This window comes from Myotis myotis, unplaced genomic scaffold, assembly GCF_014108235.1.
Source record: "Myotis myotis isolate mMyoMyo1 unplaced genomic scaffold, mMyoMyo1.p scaffold_m19_p_12, whole genome shotgun sequence".
NCBI classification, from domain to species: domain Eukaryota; kingdom Metazoa; phylum Chordata; class Mammalia; order Chiroptera; family Vespertilionidae; genus Myotis; species Myotis myotis.
This window is the reverse complement of record NW_023416316.1, coordinates 17,969,899-17,989,423: the sequence shown is the minus strand read 5'-3', so window position 1 is coordinate 17,989,423 and position 19,525 is coordinate 17,969,899. Positions and strand designations below refer to the sequence as shown.

General features: G+C 36.9%; 1 protein-coding gene across 5 annotated transcripts in view; it reads right to left on the bottom strand.

Annotated features, from left to right (window-relative positions):
- Window positions 1-19,525, bottom strand: part of TMEM245 (transmembrane protein 245) — a 69,512-nt gene that overhangs the window by 32,048 nt on the left and 17,939 nt on the right. For 4 of the 5 annotated variants that reach the window (XM_036330084.1, XM_036330087.1, XM_036330086.1 and 1 more), the window contains exons 5-11: window positions 17,722-17,937; window positions 16,225-16,394; window positions 13,350-13,373; window positions 8,124-8,228; window positions 6,115-6,197; window positions 3,032-3,122; window positions 162-260 (exon numbers count right to left, since the gene is read on the bottom strand). In XM_036330084.1, coding sequence (XP_036185977.1) covers window positions 162-260; window positions 3,032-3,122; window positions 6,115-6,197; window positions 8,124-8,228; window positions 13,350-13,373; window positions 16,225-16,394; window positions 17,722-17,937 — 788 coding nt within the window. The remainder of the gene's footprint in view (window positions 1-161; window positions 261-3,031; window positions 3,123-6,114; window positions 6,198-8,123; window positions 8,229-13,349; window positions 13,374-16,224; window positions 16,395-17,721; window positions 17,938-19,525) is intronic. The other variant, XM_036330085.1, reaches the window with a different exon arrangement.

The window sequence follows — 19,525 nt, the reverse complement described above, 5'->3', positions numbered from 1 at the left end:
AATCACTTTGACTTTTTGTGGCCTAAGGTTTAAGACCCTGTAGCTTAAAAATGTCAATAAGTGAAATTCCAGTATTACTAAAGTCCTACTTAGTCATTGGGTCTATAAAATAAAAGGACTTTATTAGTTTACCATTGAAATCCTTAGCTAAAATAACTTACCTTTACAAACCAAGAATGATACAGTCTGTCCCAAAGTTCTAGTACCTGCTTTTCAATCACAGCAGTATTGTTCACCTTATCTCCAAGAATTTTATGAAGCTGGAAGAAATACAGATATAATCTGATTTAATATTCCAGGCAATAACCCAGTAAAATGAATACATGCTGGATCTTTACATTTGTTCCAAATCAAACTGAAATGCTCCAGACTATTTAATTGCCTCTAGCCACACAATGTTCTTTTCATAAACTTTGCTCCTCAATATTCCCAGTAAATTTCCTCCCTCTCATCTTTTGCTTCTTTTTTCTTTCCTCTATCCTTAGGTCTCAAGGAGAGTTACTTCAAACTGTAAAAGAAGGGTACAAATAAAGCCATGACTACGGGCATCTCTGATCATATCTGCACAGAGGAAAATCTTTCCATGTGACCCCAGTGCCCACCCATTATATTGAAGTCTCATGTTACATTTATCATATTACTAAGAATTGCCACAGAACTTTAAGTGACATTTTAGAACCCTAGCTATAAACGCAAATATGCCCGTTAGTTTGCTGAGAGATGTCGGATCTCACAGTAAGGCATTTCGCCAAACCTTAATAGGATACATTAAATTGATTCTTGGCTGCCAGACAGTTAAAGGGCATCTTAATCTACATGTTATTGCCTCCTACTGGCCAAACACCTGAACAGCCGTAGGCTAATTCCCCCATTCTGACAATGGACTCTGTACCAAACCCTGACCCTTTGAAGTGTATATCTCAGCCTTGCCTCAGGACAAGTTGTGTTAAATAAAAAGCATGGGGTTCTGGGGACAAGGAGAACCTAAGACCTTAGACTTAAGATCTTGGATGTTAGCTCCTTTAGCTAAGCTCCTCTGACCCCCAATGCCTTACAAAATTATATTTCGCCTCCGGACTCTTTATTCGTCTCTGAACTCCTATGTAATCTACGCACAGCCTTCTCCAGATTGCTGAACCCTTCTTGATGCTGGGACAAGAACCCCGGCAATACACAATATTTTCCTTATTTCTAATAGTAAGACAAATGTGCAAGAGTCAAAGGAAATGAGCATTTTTAATGGTTCTTGCATTGTTAAATATAGGGATCATACCAATTAACACTTTCCAACATTGTCTAAGTCAGTGGTTCTCAACCTTGGCTACACATTAGAATCACCTGGGAATCTTTTTAAAATCCTGATTTCTGGGCCTCATCCTCCGGAAATTCTGTTTCTTTGTTATGGGGTGGGGCCACAACATTAGTAACAAAGAAACAGAATTTCCAGAGGATGAGGCCCAGAAATCGGGATTTTAAAAAGATTTCCAGGTGATTCTAATGTGCAGCCAAGGTTGAGAACCACTGGTCTAAGTGAACCAATTTTCCCAAAGCCTTATGGATAACTGATTTTTAGATAATTTAAAAGGTGTGAAGTGATAACTGATTATTTATACTTTTCTTCTTTAGCAACAAGAATGACCATTTTCCATTTTGGTTTTCAATGTGTATTTCCTTTAGTGTGGCCTATTCATACCTTTTGCCCACTTGATGCTGGCCTTATAGATGCTTAAACCAGTTCTTAGACATATTTGATGCAAATACATCTGCCCAATGTTGTTCTTTATATTTAATTGATTTATTCAAACACAACTCTGTGAATATCAAAGCCTTCATCTGTTCATCACATTGTACAATTTATAAATGGCTTTCACCTACGTTATGTGATCTTTACAACAACTCCATGAGTTAGACAGAAAATAGTTTTGGCATCACCTTTATTCACTTGAGAAAACAGATTTAAAAAGGATCTATAACAGGCTTGGAGTTACACAGACAAGTGGCAGATTCAGGATGAAAAGTTCTCTCATAGTCTTTCAACTCAAGCCTATATAACCTACGAACAAAGAACACCTAATAGAGCAAATTACCCGAAATAATTAAAAACCACAATTACCCTAGGCTAACTTCCTTTCATTTCTTTAAATGTGTCTTTTGCATAGTATGACTGTCAAGGACTCACAGACTTTCTATTCCCAATTCTTTCTGTCACTTTCCTATCAGGCCGTGAAGTCTCCCTGGAACCAGAAGAGTTCTACAATTTAGGTTACTGACAGCCCCTTTTCTAGATTGTCGGCACAGTGGCCTTTACTGCAATAAAGAACCATTTCTAACTGGCATCTCCTTCAGCAGGCTCACTCCAAGCACGACAGAGAATAACGAAAACACAACTATAACAGTAAAGGAGAGTTCAGCACAATTTTATAGCATGTTATAAAACTGGGAAGACGGGGCCAAAGGATCCTACTAACAGGATCACGGAAGCACACATACTGTGGGTGGGTTGTGACATGCTCTTTGCCCAAGAAGAACAGTAAAGCATTAAGGGCAGTCACAATGCCATTTGAGAACTGACTGACTGAAGGCGAATAGCCTCACCTATGAAATGGGGATGACAAGTCAGTACTCATCTTGTGTGAAGCCTTAGCTGGCTAAGTCTTCCTTGAAACATTTTCTTCTCTAGGCCCCTGTGACACACAGTTTGGGTTTCCTCCTACCTCACAGGCTACTCCTTCTGTCTTCTTTGCCCCTGAGAACCTTATTTGACTACCAAGCTTAGTGACATTCCTTCCTAGTGCACAAATAATGAGTCAGATCCACCTCGAACAAGAAGCAATGGCCAACTTCTGAGCTTGTTCAGGCTACTAGCACTATTCAGTATGATCATGGAGAAGGCTAATTTCACTGTATGTTGCTTGTCGACTTGTAGATATAAACCTGTTTGCAAACGGAAATTATGCTTTATCGAAGCAAGAAATCATTGCCAATGAAGAACTTGCAAAGAGAAATCCACAAAGAGAGGCTCTTCCCTTACCTTGTGGGTTATCCATTCTCGTCCATACTGATACACATTGTTAGCTGCAGAATTGAGGGCTCTTTGGACTACCTGAGCCTCAGGAAGCCAACTAATTTAAATAAAGAAAGAAAATGAACAATTAGCACACTTTCAGTGTACTGCACCCATAACTTTTTGAACCTGATGTACTTGAACAATCAGGAACTGACAAACTCATGAACAGCCATTAACACAGAAATACAAATGAATCACACACAGGAATCCTTGACTTACAGGCCTAATTGGCCTAATTCTAATATTCGGGATTTATTGTCAAGCCTTCCTTATCTTTTGTACCCACTTCCCCCACAACCTCTCCCTCATTCTGCTCTGCCGGGTTTCTCTGTCCCTCCAGTCCTGGGTCACCTGCCTTATTCACATAGCACCAGAGGAAGTAGTTCTGGGACAATGATGGTCAGCATCTGGAATGCACAATGGTGGTTTTCAAACTGTGGTCCACGGACCTGCAGCATCACAACTGCTTAGAAACCCAGCCTAAACTCAGACCCACTGAAAAAGAAACTCTGGGGCTAGAGCCCAGCAATCTGTATCTAAACAATTCTCTTAACTGCTCCTCACAATGTTATGTACTAGAGATGCTGACATCCACAAATTTGTCTGAATCTTTAATATTAACGAGTTCATCATACACTCCACAGAAACAAAATATTTGTGAAGCTTTTTGCAAATTCTCAGTCAGTTCAAGTACTTCTCAGCAAGTAAAACTTTAGAGATACTTATAAATGTAATAATCTTACAGTATAAGGATCTGAACAGGAAATTTGAATCTCTAAAGAGATGTGATTTGGGAGAAATTAATTTAAGTAGCTTTTAAATTACTCTAGGATTTACAGACTTAAAGTGTTTTGAAGGGTCTGTTGAACACTTTAAATTATATGGTACTACATTTTTATGGGAAAACTAGAGGCCAGATGCACGAAATTCATGCAAGAGTAGGCCTTCCTTCCCCTGGCTGCCAGCACTGGCTTCCCTCTGGTACCCGGGAACCAGGCTTCCCTCGAAGCCCTGGCTTCGTCCAGAAGGTCGTCCGAAGGACGTCCAATCCAATTAGCACAGCGGTTCTCAACCTGTGGGTTGCCAACCTGTGGGTCTCGACCCCTTTGGGGGTCGAATGACCCTTTCACAGGGGTCGCCTAAGACCATCGGAAAACACATATATAATTACATATTCTTTTTGTGATTAATCACTATGCTTTAATTATGTTCAATTTGTAACAATGAAAATACATCCTGCATATCAGATATTTACATTATGATTCATAACAGTAGCAAAATTACAGTTATGAAGTAGCAACGAAAATAACTTTATGGTTGGGGGTCACCACAACATGAGGAACTGTATTAAAGGGTCGCAGCATTAGGAAGGTTGAGAACCACTGAATTAGCATATTATGCCTTTATTATTATAGATTTTATCCTGTAGAGGTACTCGAAAGTGTGAGGATCTGTAGAGGCATCCAGATAGGTCCTTAATAACTAACAAACATGTATTAGGCCTGATAACAAGTCTTGCTGGTTTCAGTGGAAACACTTGACCAATGTACTCACACAGGTATCATCACAGCAACAGATAAGTGGAGCTATCCTGAGGCCAAGTCAAAGACGTGTGTGTGTGTGTGTGTGTGTGTGTGTGTGTGTGTGTGTGTGTGTGTATGCAGTATCAACACTACATGGGCCACAAACACCTGAGCAATCTTGGGACCAACTGATCGTACACCAACCACAGCAGTGGTTCTCAACCTTCTGGCCCTTTAAATACAGTTCCTCATGTTGTGACCCAACCATAAAATTATTTTCGTTGCTGCTTCATAACTGTAATGTTGCTACTGTTATGAATCGTAATGTAAATATCTGATATGCAGGATGGTCTTAGGTGACCCCTGTGAAAGGGTCGTTCGACTGCCAAAGGGGTCGCGACCCACAGGTTGAGAACCGCTAAACCACAGCCTCTATGTTGAACTCCTTCATTAGGATAGTCACTACCTCAGTCAATCATTAATTCTACTCTGAGTGGAAACCAACTTCTTACATTTTGGACTGGCCTGCCCTCACCTTTCTGGGTAAAAGTTAATCTATTTCACAATATGAACTTCCAAGAGAACAGCCCCAACAAGTATACAGAAGTAAAGGGAACTTTCTAACATACCATGTGGCCCCTCAAGTTTTGATATACTTTCTAGTCAGTAGAAAGTAGAAAGTGGGTTCCAGATTAATAGAATTGTCCAAGACAAGAATGAAGATGTGATCTGACTGCATTTTCTTTGAAGCTCTGCTAGGGTGACCCTACCCTAAGTCTTATAATTTATCCACCAGCTCACCAAGCACAGCCACAGGAAGTCAGGGCACCTACACAGGACTTATAAAATGTGCTCCATATTGGAAGAAAATATATCGAATGGACTCTTAACTGTATCTCCTCTAGGAATATCCACAGAATTTCTCACAAGGTCAATCGCCTTCATCAGGACAGGAATCTACCAAATACTGAGATGTGCAAGAAGCCTTTACTATTAATGCATATTCGTCCTCACTAATTAGCTGCAAAAGAATCAGACCTTTCATGAAACAGCTTTTTAAAACTCTCCTACATGGAATGGTACCTGATCAGAAACACTGGATGTGAGGGCTGACTCTGCTGGTAGATTATAATTTCAAGTTCCTTAACCTTCAATCCTATTTCCTCATCTGTAAAATGGATATAATCTCTTCAACCTACTGCACAGTCACTGGGAGGAAGACAGGTCCCAAAGCAGGTGAAAGGACTTTGTAAATTATAAACATGCTATGAAGTGTAACTCTCAATTCAGATATAAGGTATCATTTACTATAAATTGTTTCCAAAATCTTAAGCACTTCCCCACCAACCCCTCTCCCAGATTACAGGCAATTCTTTTGCAAAAATAACAGCGTTCATCAAAGCTTTGGCAAACCCTATCTTTTCTCTTCCAAGGCAATGCATCAGTGAAGACTATTTCATGCAAACAGATACTGAACCGAGGTCATCCAACTCTATTTTTGTCGTTGTAAAACAATATTCTTACTTTGCCCACTCAGGGTGATTTGCTAGAGTTTCATTAATCAAACTACTTGTGACTTCAATCATGTGCACACTTTCTTGATGTACCTGCATCACAAATGAGATAAAAAAGAATCTCAATAAAAAATAAACCCAACTAAACATTTATCCTTCTACATTTATTTTTCTAATTTTCTATCTATTTATTCTCCCAATTATTACTGGAGCAATATTTTTGAGTCAGATAATTATACATCTTAGTTGCAGTTAATTTAGAAATATGCATTGAACAGCTGCTACATAATATTCTATCACACACACTATGGAAAATAAAATGTACAAAATAGGTCCCTGCCTTCAAGAAGCTCAACAATTTACTTAAGCAAAAAATATGTAAATAGATACATACAAATACACATATATACAATAATAAATAAATATAGTTCACGTGTGTATAGTGTAAGTATATGTGTAATCCATATAATGCATATGTGTCTGTATGTACATATATATACACACACACACACATATATATATATGCAGTATCAACACTACAAGAGATTAAAGAATTATAATACAATGCAAGATACACAGGCAAATATAAGCAATTGAGTAAGGTTTCTGAGTAATAAAAAAAACAAAACAACAGAAACTACTCCAAATTTACCTTGCCCAATAATCAGCAAAATGAGGGATTAAAAAAAGGAACAAGCCAATGTCAGGAAACAGGCTGTATATGATTTCACTTTGTTTAAATTAGCATGCTGAGCATATGATTTATCCTAGTGAGTATTCCATATTTACTTGAAAAGAACACGATTCTGCTACTGTCAGGTCATACTGTTTTTCAAGGCTTGTTTATTCTTACTAATTTTCTACCTATTTATTCTCCCAATTGTTGCAAGAGGAGTATTAGTCAATTCCTACCTATAATCTTTGATTTGTCTATTTCTCCTTCTAATTCTGAATATTTTGCTTCATGTATTTTAGAGCTATTGTTAGAATATACACATTCATAATTGTTGTATCTTACTGCAGTACTGTTTTATCATTATTTGTGTGTAGTGAGATTTCTTGTTTTAATTGCTTGATATTAATATAACCACACCAGATTTATTATGTTTATAGTTCTCATGGTGTATCTTTTTAAACATCCCTTTACTATCAAATCTTTTAATGCCTTTGAATTTAAAATGTATCTCTTTATAGATACCATTTAGTTGGGACAATGATATTCATTGATGAGATGAACGAGGAGTGTTAGAACTGAATGCCTGCATTCCCCCAAATTCATTTGCTGAAATCCTAACCTCCATTGTGATGGTTAAGAGGTGGGGCCACTGGGAAGTAATTAGATCATGAGGGTGGACCCTTCATGAATGGCCCTTATACAGTACAGGAGACAGATGACAGTTCTCTCTGCCATATAACGATACAAAGAAAAGAACAGCCATCTGCAAACCAGGAAGAAGGCCTTCACCAAGAACTCAACCACGTTGGCACCTGATCTGGGCTTCTGCCTCTACAACTGTAATAAATCCTTGTTGTTCGAGCCACTTAGCCTATGGCATTCCGTTATAGCAGTCTGAACAAAGAAGGGGAGAGGAAATGTAAACTGGAAGGACCTGCAGAGTGAGAAATAAAGACCTATGGTATATCAGCAGACAGACCAATGAGGCAAGAAGGAAGGAGCTAGTCAAAAAATTCTGATCTAGTGAACAAGGTACTAACTAGATTAGGAGCCATAAGACTATAGTTTTCCTATTGACAGAAGAAGCCACTTGTCCCTCTGTATCTCAATTTTTGTATCTGTATTTACATCTGAGGATTTGATGATAATAAAATAATAATGCATGTAAAAATATACTAGGTAAAAAAATTCATGGCAAAACCAGTAATACAAATTATGTTATAGCAGTTATACATATTTACAAGCAAAATGACATTTTCCATACTGTCTATCAGCTTCTTATCCATACTACACTTCTAACAATTAAGAGTTTACTAGTGGTAATAGTAATTATTGTACTCTACCTTTGCAGTCAGGAGTAGGGCTAAAAGAAGGGTTCCTATTACTAACAAAAATATGATGAAAATGCTAATTATTTTGTCTAACATCTTCTCCAACCAGATGATAATCTGCACAGAAATAAAAGAGAGGATTACTTAGCTGTAAAGTACAACTTAATAAAAACACATATGTATTCAAATATAATGAAGACAAAATAGGATATTCAACACTGCAAAGCAAACTATGGAATAATAACTAAAGCAGTGAAAACTGTAAGCAACTTTATAAAATTAGGTATTAATTATTGCTGTTACTAGTATATAAAGAGCTTTTTATTGTCACATCTAAGAAAAAGCAGTCAAAGTGAACATAATCATTATGACTGAACTGTCATATTATGGTAATTTACATTTCAAATTATAATTTACTAGAGGCCTGGTGCATGAATTTGTGCACAGGTGGGGTCTGGCCAGCCTGCCCCGATCAGGGCCTATTGGGCTGGGCTGGCTGGGGGAAGGGGCCGTGGGCAGTTGGCCAACCCTCGCTGCCTCCTGATCGAAGTCCCAGTTGAACTCCTGGTTGAGGGGACAATTTGCATATTAGCCTTTTATTATATAGGACAATCTGGTATATATTTCTAAACAAAATAATGATAATCAATTAGCTGACCTCAAATCTTTTGAAATTTTACTGTCAATTAGCAAATATAGATGACTTTAGAAAAAGTGTGACTTTTATAAAAATAGGTCCTAAATTATATATAGATAAAATAGAAGCAAATTAAAATAGGAATTACTTTCAATACATGTTTTCCTTTTGATATCAGTAGGATTACAAAACCAATAATAAAAGCCCAATGTTACAGTAATGATAAATACCCATCTCAGAATAATAGTTACTCTGGGTGGGGAAAGGGTCAGGGAGGGATACAAAATGGGCTAAAATTATATAAGTAATGTTTTATGAAGTTGGAGGGTAGTCTCATGGGTATTCTTCACATCTTTTACTATTTAAAATAATTCATAATAAAATACTCATAAAAATCTGGTATTCTGCTGGAAATTTCTATACTTTTTTTATAATACAAGCTTTGTGACAAGTTATAACTGACTGCAAATAAAAAATAATCATTAATGTAGTGGTTATTCCTAAATCAATAATTAAAATTATGCTCTCCCTCAATGCTATTTGACATTCTATTTTGAGTTTAACTTTTCTCATTTTCCACAATCACAAATAATCCCACATATAAAAATTTTTATTTTCAGAATATATCATTCCGATAAATATGTAGAATTCTTGCCATGCAAAGCTAGTATTTAACATTTCAAAAATACAAACAATTAGGCTGGTGACTGCTGAAACACCACATTGCAACCCTCAACTCTAACATGAACTACAATGTTGTGATTGTTATTCTTCACTTAAATCTGAAATATGCTCTCCAAACAGTAAGTTAAACATCCAAAAGCAAAGAATGGTTATTAAAAACAACACAAAATAACATGATTCTAAAAAATTAATTTCCATTCAAGGCTCACAAGCTTGCATTCCCTTTATCTTTCATGAAGAATCCTGTCACGAAGAGATCAATGCTACAGTAAACTCAAAGATAAAAAGTTCATCTTCTATCTTGACTGTTACAGTTTCAAACAGAAGAGTTAATTTTCAGTGCATGCCACCAAAGCATGGAAGACAATGCAGAGATTAAAAAAAAAATAGTAACAGGTTTCTAAGATATGGAAGGTCAATGTCATATTTTGAATATAAGTTCTAAAATCAATGAAACTGAAGAGTTTCACAATCAGAAACCAACTCTACACATAGTTCTTGAGACAACTTCCTGAATAAAGGGCTAGTGTTGTATACTCCTCTTTGTTCCCCAAAACCTAACAGTGCTCAGTTAATATATACCTAAAAAGGCAAGCATAAATAATTTCAGAAATAAGACCAGATTTGTATTCACAAATTATAATTTCTGAAAATAACTTGAGAGCCTCCATTTTTTTTTAGAAAAGTCATATCCTAAAATGTATTTTTAAACATAAATGATGTTCTATTTACAAAGTATAAATATCTAAATTTAACCCTAGATGGTTTGGCTCAGTGGATAGAGCATCAGCCTATGGACTGGAGGGTCCCAGGTTCGATTCGGTCAAGGGCACATGCCTGGATTGTGGGCTCGATCCCCAGTAGGGGGTGTGCAGGAAGCAGTCCATCAATGATTCTCTCTCATCACTGATGTTTCTCTCTCTCTCTCCCTCTCTCTTGCTCTCTGAAATCAATAAAAATATATTAAAATAAATAAATACATAAATAAATAAATGAATTTATGTCTGGGTATTTTTAACATATAAACCATGGAATATTCACAAACACATTATGTACATCAACATTACAAAATTAAATGTTATATTTTTCAACCAGGGTAGAATTTTCCTATCACAAGCTGTATAACTAAGGGTGGGAAAAAATCCATACTAAGGGTTACCTAAATAAAAAGTTATATTCAAGGAATAACAGTAAGGGTTATCTGTTTCATTCAAAATTTAAAATAAAACCGTTTAGGAACCTCAATTCATAAGCTAAAAGAAGTTGGAGGAGCTTCTATTCACATTATGGGTGGTTAAGATTAGATTTAAAAACAAAACAAAACACAGGACAAAAAGAGACAGCAAAAGAGAGAGAGAAGCCCTGGCCAGGTGGCTCAGCTGGTTGGAGTGTTATCCGATACACCACAAGATTTCGGGTTTGATTCCAGTCAGGGCGCATACAAGAGGCAACCAAGTGATGTTTCTCTCTCATCTTTCTCTCTCTCTCTCTCTCTCTCTCTCTCTCTCTCTCTCTCTCTCTCTCTCTCTCTCTCTCAAATCAATTAAAGAAACATATCCTCGGGATAGGCCTAGAAAAATAAACAAGAAGAAAGAAAGAAAGAAAAGTCAAGAAAAAGAAGAAACACACGTGGAGAGGGGCTGGTACCGAGAACAGAGGCCCCAAGAGAAAAACAAAACGGACACAAAACTCACATGGAGGAAAAGAGTTCCCTGAAAGAGCGAACGCGTGGAGCAAGACTCACGAGGAAACAGAAACTCAGACACAGGAGGAGAAGCACGCAGAGGAAGCCACGGAGAAGGGGCAGGTGGAGGAGAAGCCTGAAGGAATGCCGGGGGCGCTGTCCCATGAGGCTGACCTGCCCTTGCTCGACGTGGGGCAAAGGGAACCACACCCGGTCACCACTGCCTTGCCCACGGAAATCGCAGTCCCTAGAACTTTCCCCAGTCTTCTAGGCTTTGAGAAATCATTTTAGTGGTTAAACTTTATTTTCTAAAAGGGGAAGAGAAAAAAACTTTAAGTGACATTCTGGGTGTTTCAAGTGTAAAACTTTAGAGATGTTGGTGAATTTATAGTTATATCAAAGACACTCAAATTTCTAAACTCACTGGCCTCATTTATCAAGCTACTAAGAAGTGTCCTGCCACTACTTACGTTTCTATTCTATCATGAATGTAGGTTTTTATGATGCTTTCTTTAACTAAATTAAGCCTTGAGAAATCGGTTGCAATTTTAGTTAACCGTAAGATTTGTCCTCTTTCACCCTCACTTCTCATTTTCCTAATTCACTCCACTTGAGCTTGGAATACTAAATACCTAATGCTGCAATTTCTGACCTTGGATGTAATGTAATGAAATGATCTTCAACTTATTTGAGTCCTTTCCTAGAGCACACACTCTCAGAACTGCAAGCAGTTACTCCAGCTCCACACCAATGCTTTATCTATGCTACATGGCATCAGCAAGGAAAAGACAAAAGCTACTTAATCTCTTAGGAATCTTTTAAAACTCACTCATCAGCTGGAATTTGGCTCATGAATTATGTAATCTAACTTTAACTTTAAATCAAACCTAATGACTTTAGGTCTCCTTTCGTCTTTTGAGGAAAATTTCATTTCAATATATAGGTTGTCCCCAACAAATGTATACACACACTTTGAATAATTATAAAGGCAATGTCTAGTAAAATACATTTCATTTTCAAAGTTGAGCTATCAGATGTTAAAGTATATACACATTTTGGGGGGACACCCTGTACATATACAAATTAGGAAAATACATTTAAACCACTGCTTTGATCAAAATAAGAAAATGTGACATATGTCTGAAGCACTATCATCTGCCAAGGATTATACTCATTTACTTACACTAGTTTTGTAGGAAACAGGTATATGCATCCATACGTGTGTGTGTGTGTGTGTGTGTTTATTTGTGTAGATATACGTGCAGTTGTGGTGTGTATCTATTTATACTCCACACAATGTTTATTCTCAATCCAAAGTTTAGGTCAAAAGTCTCCCCTTTCCCGTTTCAACAAATTGAAACCCTAATCTCTACATATAAAAGTGTCATTCGGACCTATTTCCAAGTACCACATCTTTCTTAAAGACTGTAACAATATTTCCACTAAAAACTTTTAGTCTTATTGTGTTTAAACATAATACATGTAAATGATGTCACCTTTTGCTATCTGTCCTAAGTATTGAATGAAACTACATCTAGAACTACTTATGCAGACTTTGTTAGAGGTATAGCTCTCCTAATATATCTGGAGTTATTAAAGTTATTAAAGTCTTTAAAAAATGTACCTTTAGAATCCCAAGCCAGTCATGGAAACCATTTACCACAGACACAAACTATATCTTGGGAAACATGAAATTAGACTTCACAGAACATGACTACCATCTTTTTTAAGTTAAATATAAAATTTTGGAATACTAGTCAAAACCTAAAATTACCAATCTAGGAAATTACACAAATACTTCACAGATTTATCTTCTGAAATCTTCCTGTGTCACTTATTGAAAAATTAGCAACAAAGAATTCTCTTTCCTTTTTAGTAACTTATTGCCTATGTGCCCTCACACATCAAAGGAGACTAGAGTATCAGGCTAAGCCACGTTATAGGGCTGAAAAAGGAATGGAAATCACAGTGGACAAAAGGACTACAAGACAGAACTTTTTACACACACTTGAGCAAGGAGACACTACCAATATCCTCAATAAAATAGCTTTGGGTTTTTAGCAAATTGTACTGGGACAGTCTCAATGCTTCATGACCTTCCATAGCTTATCATTAGAACTTTAATAACAAAAACTTAGTTTGACATACGGACAGAAAAAGTGAGAACAGAGATACAGAGAGAGAGAAGTTACAGAACTGAACAGCAAAAACCAACATCCGTGTGTTCATTTACCTTCTTATTTAGCCAGTGCCAGAGCTTGGGGATGGGGAGGAAGGTGAGAAAGAGAAGAGAAGAACAGTGGAATATCATTAGAGAATGCAATAACAGTATGAGAAGAAAAGAAAGTCACTGAGAACATGGGGAGGAAATTATCCCAAACAAAAGAAAAACTAGAAAGGAAAAAAAAACTGCATTGCATTACAAAGATATAAATCGAGTGAATGTAGTATTCCTTTAAGATATACAATGATTATAATGATGATGATAAGCACAAGCTTTGCTGGCAACTCAACAATTAAAAATACATAAAATAAGCTGAAAGCTTGTAGCCCTAAATAGCCACACCAAATTCCAAAGATGAGAGTAATAATTAAGATCCTTTCACATATCACGCCCCAAAAGGATTTTCAGTCCCTGTATAAACCAATTTATGTTCCCATAGTACATTTTCATTGAACTCTGTAGTTGCAGTTTTATAGTATTAGTTATTTCACATGTTTTAAAGAGAAAAAACATTCTAGTGCTCATTTGGAATAGAGGACACTTGGCTAACAGCAGGCCATACTAAGATTCTGTTACTATATGGTATATTTCCTTCCACCCCAATTTCTTAGGCACACATTTTTCTACAAAAAAAGCAAAAGTATTACCTTGCTTTTTTTTTTTCACATAAATGTTACTTCATCCAAACCTCACAATATTTAGCACTATAGTAACTAATGCTAGTTAGTGGACACATAACCTAAAAATCGGTAAAGACAGAATTTAGAGCATTATTAGTGCTATAAGAAGTATAAAGGCTAATAAAAAGTGTAATTTCATCAGTGACTGTAAATGCTCTTTGCAGCGTTTTCCCTGAAGTATACCCAAAGCACGTTTAGGTATTCTCCAAACAATCCTCTGTAGATGAATCATTTCAGAAACACTGGTCCAATCAATTAAAATTAATAGAAACATGAAAAATAGATTTACTCCCCAAAGCAACAGCCCATACATATTATTATACTAGACAGAACATGAATTTGGCATCAATTATAATTAAACAAATATTCAGTTTGCAATAGCCATTTATTCTGATTGTTGTACAGCAGAAAAAGCCAGTTTTATTCATTTTACTGTCTCTGTTCCCTAAGAAAAACAGATCAGCAAACAAGTTAGAATAAAAATGACAAATTTTTACAAAGCTACCCATAACAAATACTTTTAGATGCCTGGAACTTCAACTGACACAACTGTACAGTTTTCCTAAATAAAGGGTTCAAATACAAGTACATTAGAACACTGAAAATAGTATTTAGTCTCTATCCTGACAGTGGAAAGACAAAGCATTAACTGAAAATAAGATACCCTCTTTACACAGTTGGACGTGCTGAATCTGTTCTCATAAGATAAAGCTTCACCCTAACACAAGGGAGATGTGATAAATATGCTGAAATTTATGCAAAGTCTTAGATTCGTTCTTAAAAAGTTGAAAAAAAATTAGTAACAACACAAATAGGCAAATTACAAAAGAAAAATATAAATATCCAGTAAGTATGGAAAAGGATGGTCAGCCTCATTTTTAATTTTTAAAATTTCAAATTAAAACAACAGTGAGATACTTCTTTTTATAAAAATAAAAAGTCCTTTTTGTTGCACTATAATATTCCGTGGCAAGGGCTCAAGGAAATACGTATTTTCACATGGTGCACTGGTGGGAATTAAAACTGACAAACTTTCTGGAAGACAGCCAGGCACTATGCAAGCAAATATATCCCCTGCTTCTCCTTTGACCCTGGATATTTCAATAAGCATTTAAAAGATTCACTTCCTCCCCCTTGACACACTCCAGTTATTATTCTCACCAATACCTATGCTGGTTTCACTTAACAGCATTTCTCAACCTAAGTCATGAATACACCTGTTAAAGGAAGCAGTTACTAGCTTCTGTGATAGAGTCGAGCTCGCACAACAGAGCACACAAAAAGACCTTCCCGATCCAGTCCCACCTGACCTCCAGGCTTCCCTCCCACTAAGCACCGTTTCACAAAGTCCAGCCATAACCAGTTCCTTGGCATTCTCTGAGAATTCATGCTGTGGAAGTCTCTGTGCTTTTGCACTGTCCATCCATTTGCTGTTCTTGCCACGTCTACTCCTATGTGTGCGTCAGAATTTGCCCTGGCATCACCTCCTCTACAAAACCGCCCCTCTCCCATTACCTCACCAACACTGAGTCACTTTTTTGCTGAGTACTATCACTATATCTTGTACACATTTTCCTCCACAAATCAGAACGACTAACGCATAGAGGTTACTGTGTACCAGGCTCTGACAGAGGAACTGTACATGTATTAACTCATTTAGTACAAACTACTCTATGCGGTACATGCTCGTACACTCATTGTATTGATAAGGAAACAAACGCACAGGAAGGTTAAGAACCTCATCCAAGGTCACACAGCTAATAAGTAGCTGAACTGGGATCTGAAACCAGAATTTGGACTCAGAGTCCATGCTGTGAACCACTAAACCTCTGACTCTAACCACTGTCTCTACATTTTAATGGACCGCTGTCTCTCCCTACACAGAAATTCTGCATCTAGTTTTCTGTTGATTCATCTGTTTTTTCCTGAGGACTTAGCACAATATCTGACACACGGGAATTACTGTAAAAATATTCACTAAACTGAGCCACTACCTGGCTATAATTTTTTAGGCAAGTCACTTAACCCTCTGGATTTCAATTTGGTCTTTTATATCCTATCCTTATATAAACCATAATTCTAAACTTTAAATTCCACCACAGAATGATATTTAAATTCCAGTATAAACACCATAAAATGGAATATTTCAGACAATGAAATGGATAAATTCCACTAAAACACCCCAAGTTCTCAAAATACATTACCTTGCTATCAACTTTTAACAAGAATTTCCCAAGTCCGACAATTGGCCATGGTGCCAGCGCTTCCTGCCGGTCCTTCAGGAAGCGCTCCATGACCCGCCACCACACGGAGCAGCGCTTCTCCAGGAAGTCCACAACTCCAAAGTGAATGACGAGCTTTTTGAGTATCCAGACTATGAAGAGGATAAGAAATACATGTATGAACAAAATGCAGATTACAAGGTTATCACAGAAAAAGGTCCCTTAGTTCCATGTGACCTTTTTAAAACAGTAGAGCTAGTATTTAAGTCAAGATCAATTTAAAAAAGGAGAGGAGGGAAGAAAGTTCAAGGTATTCCAAAATGATGGTATTGGGACAAGCAACTTTTCACACAATCCCCACTTGCTCCCATACATACCACCTTCTTTGTGGAGTCTGAATCCCCGAGGAGTCAGGGATTATTTTACAGCCTATTTTGATCATGAAGATTTCAGCGACTACGACCCAGGCCCCTCATACCATACCCCTTCTGGGGTAAAGAATACTAACCCCTGACATGTTCTAATCTCCTTGGCTATTATACTTGCTGTTGCCAAATTTTGTTCTTTTCCTTAGATTTTTTGTTTAGTGACCAGAAAAGTAAAGGTATTCCACCCGCATCATGATTTTATACCACTTCAGGTAACGTTTTCGTTTATGTTCCTATTTCTTTAAGTGATGTTGTGCTACACATCTGAATCTTTTACCAGGATTCAGAAGAGAAGCAGTTTAGGTACAAGCAGAGCTGTTACAAACGGCCCGAGGCTGGGGACCATTCACAGACCACAATATGAATGTGCCCTCTGCAGTTAGGCAATGCAGTGGCCCTTCGCGCAGGGGACAAGCTTCCCGTAAAGGCCAACTAAGAAGGTAGTGGGACTAGAAGGCTTTATTTTTGTTTGAGAAAAAATTAAATTCTATGTACACATATAGGACATGGATCATATCAAAATGGAATCCTATGGCTTTTCATAAATCATTAATCTAGGTCTTTGTACCTGAATACCATGGTAATTTAAGGCCCACCTCTATTGTGTTGTCCTCTCTAAAGGTGTCTTTTAATCATGGTATTCAGGTACAAAGATCCAGCTTTAATGATTTATGAAAAGCCGTAGGATTCCATTTTGATACAAAACATATGACATGTACATATAACTTAATTTTCAAATAAAAACAAATCATGATTTTGCATACATTATAGTTTTCAAAACCCACATTTCCACTGAATTAAAAATGCAATGTAAAATGCACTTCACTAAGAGCAGCTCTCAAAATTCAATCATAAACCCCGAAACCTAGATTGCTAACATTCTCCTCTACAGAAAAAAGAAATATTAGAGAGGAATCAAGTAACAAATTTCCAAAATAATGCTTATTTAAATGCAGACATATGATCATTTAATTTAAAAAGAGAGTAAAATGATCCCAAGTATTAAAATCTAAAAGGAAACCATTTAAACAAAATGTTAATTAACGGTCACCTGCAATGGGCACTGGCAGCAGCTGCACGATCCACAGGTTCAACCAGAGCTGGACGGCAATGATGGCCCAGACGAGGGTCACGAAGTAGAAATCGCTAGTTTTCTTCTTTCTGGGGAACGCTCCGATCTCAGGCCTTTGCCTGCGCAGCGTGGGCGAAGGGGAAGAGGGCGAAGATGAGGACAATGTTGGAGGGGGTTCGCCTCTGTCCATGGTTTCTGAAGAGAGAAAGAAAAAAGAATTACCCACCATCATAGTCCACATCAGTGAACAGTAATACAGAGTAACTGGCTAAGCTACTCTATTTTAAGCCTTCAAAATGGACTAACAGTATGATTACATTGGGTGAAAAAAAAAAGATTTCGATGTATGTTTGCATAAGCACTGAAAAATATGTGATGAATTAACAATACCAACAGTGTTTACAGCTAGGGAAATTAATTAAAAAAATTTTTTTGGGGGGGTACTTTATACTGTTTAAGCTTTTTATGATATATCTTTATTAATATAGATACCATTTAAAAAACTAAAGAAAAATATAGCAAAATAGCTGAGAATTATTATTAATCCATGAAAATTATTCAAACCATATGAAGCAGCAAACATTAACGTATATAAACCCTACATTTAAAATGTCCTCTTTTAATATAACTTGATATTAGATGCACTTATATAGATATTTCTGACACAATGTGGCTTTTCATTGTCATTTCAACTAAAATGGAGCCAACCTCTCTTACAAAAAGAACCCAGGACTTTGAAACATGTGTTCCTCTTAGAATGAGACACAGAACAAGATTTCTGGGGGTTAAGGAATTTTCAAATAAAGGAAATCATACTAAATTATTTCACATTATGCACTATTTTCTAATAAGGCAACTACTATGTTTTAATATAAGGTTATATTATTTCTGTTTCCTAGTTTTACCACCACATACCATATGTATCTGAAATCATACAACTCTTAAAACAGTATTACTTAGTATATACCAGTGGTCGGCAAATTCATTAGTCAACAGAGCCAAATATCAACAGTATAACGATTGAAATTTCTTTTGAGAGCCAAATTTTTTAAACTTAAACTATATAGGTAGGTACACTGTTATTAACTTAATTAGGGTACTCCTGAGGCTTAGGAAGAGCCACACTCAAGGGGCCAAAGAGCCACATGTGGCTCGCGAGCTGCAGTTTGCTAACCACAGGTATGTACCATGATGATGGAAATGCGTTAAGATCCTAAAACTTGTATTTTGCCTGCCATAAATAAAATTTAATGACAAAAGTATGTCATATTTCAGAAAGTCTAGCAAAAGAAAAGAAACAAGAACACCCATAGTCCCAGCGCCCTATCTGCCCCATGGTCTTCCCAGTGTTGCATAGTTGTACCATGTTCCACTTAGCCTTGTCCACATTCTCCCCTCAGCTGAATGTCTGCTCCAAGAGAGCTAACACCTTGTCTGTCTTGTTCTCCTTCCACTGAAATCCTAGCACATAGAATAGTACCTGACATATAGTAGGTATTCACTAAATATTTACTGAAAGAATGCCTTGCCTATTATTTCAAAATTTTCATAGGCAACTACACAGTAACCTTCTCAGTGCTCTATCATAATTTCCTTAGTGTTCCTTTTAACATTAAATGTTTAGTTGTGAGAAAATTTTTACCACTGACAGAAACAGCACCATCGTAAGCCAGCCCACCTCACAGAACTAACATTCTACCCTGAGGTTTGGGGCTAACGCCAAAGCTAGTTATCATATGCTTCTGTTTGTGCTCTCTGAGTATCTTTCTAATTTGGAAACTTC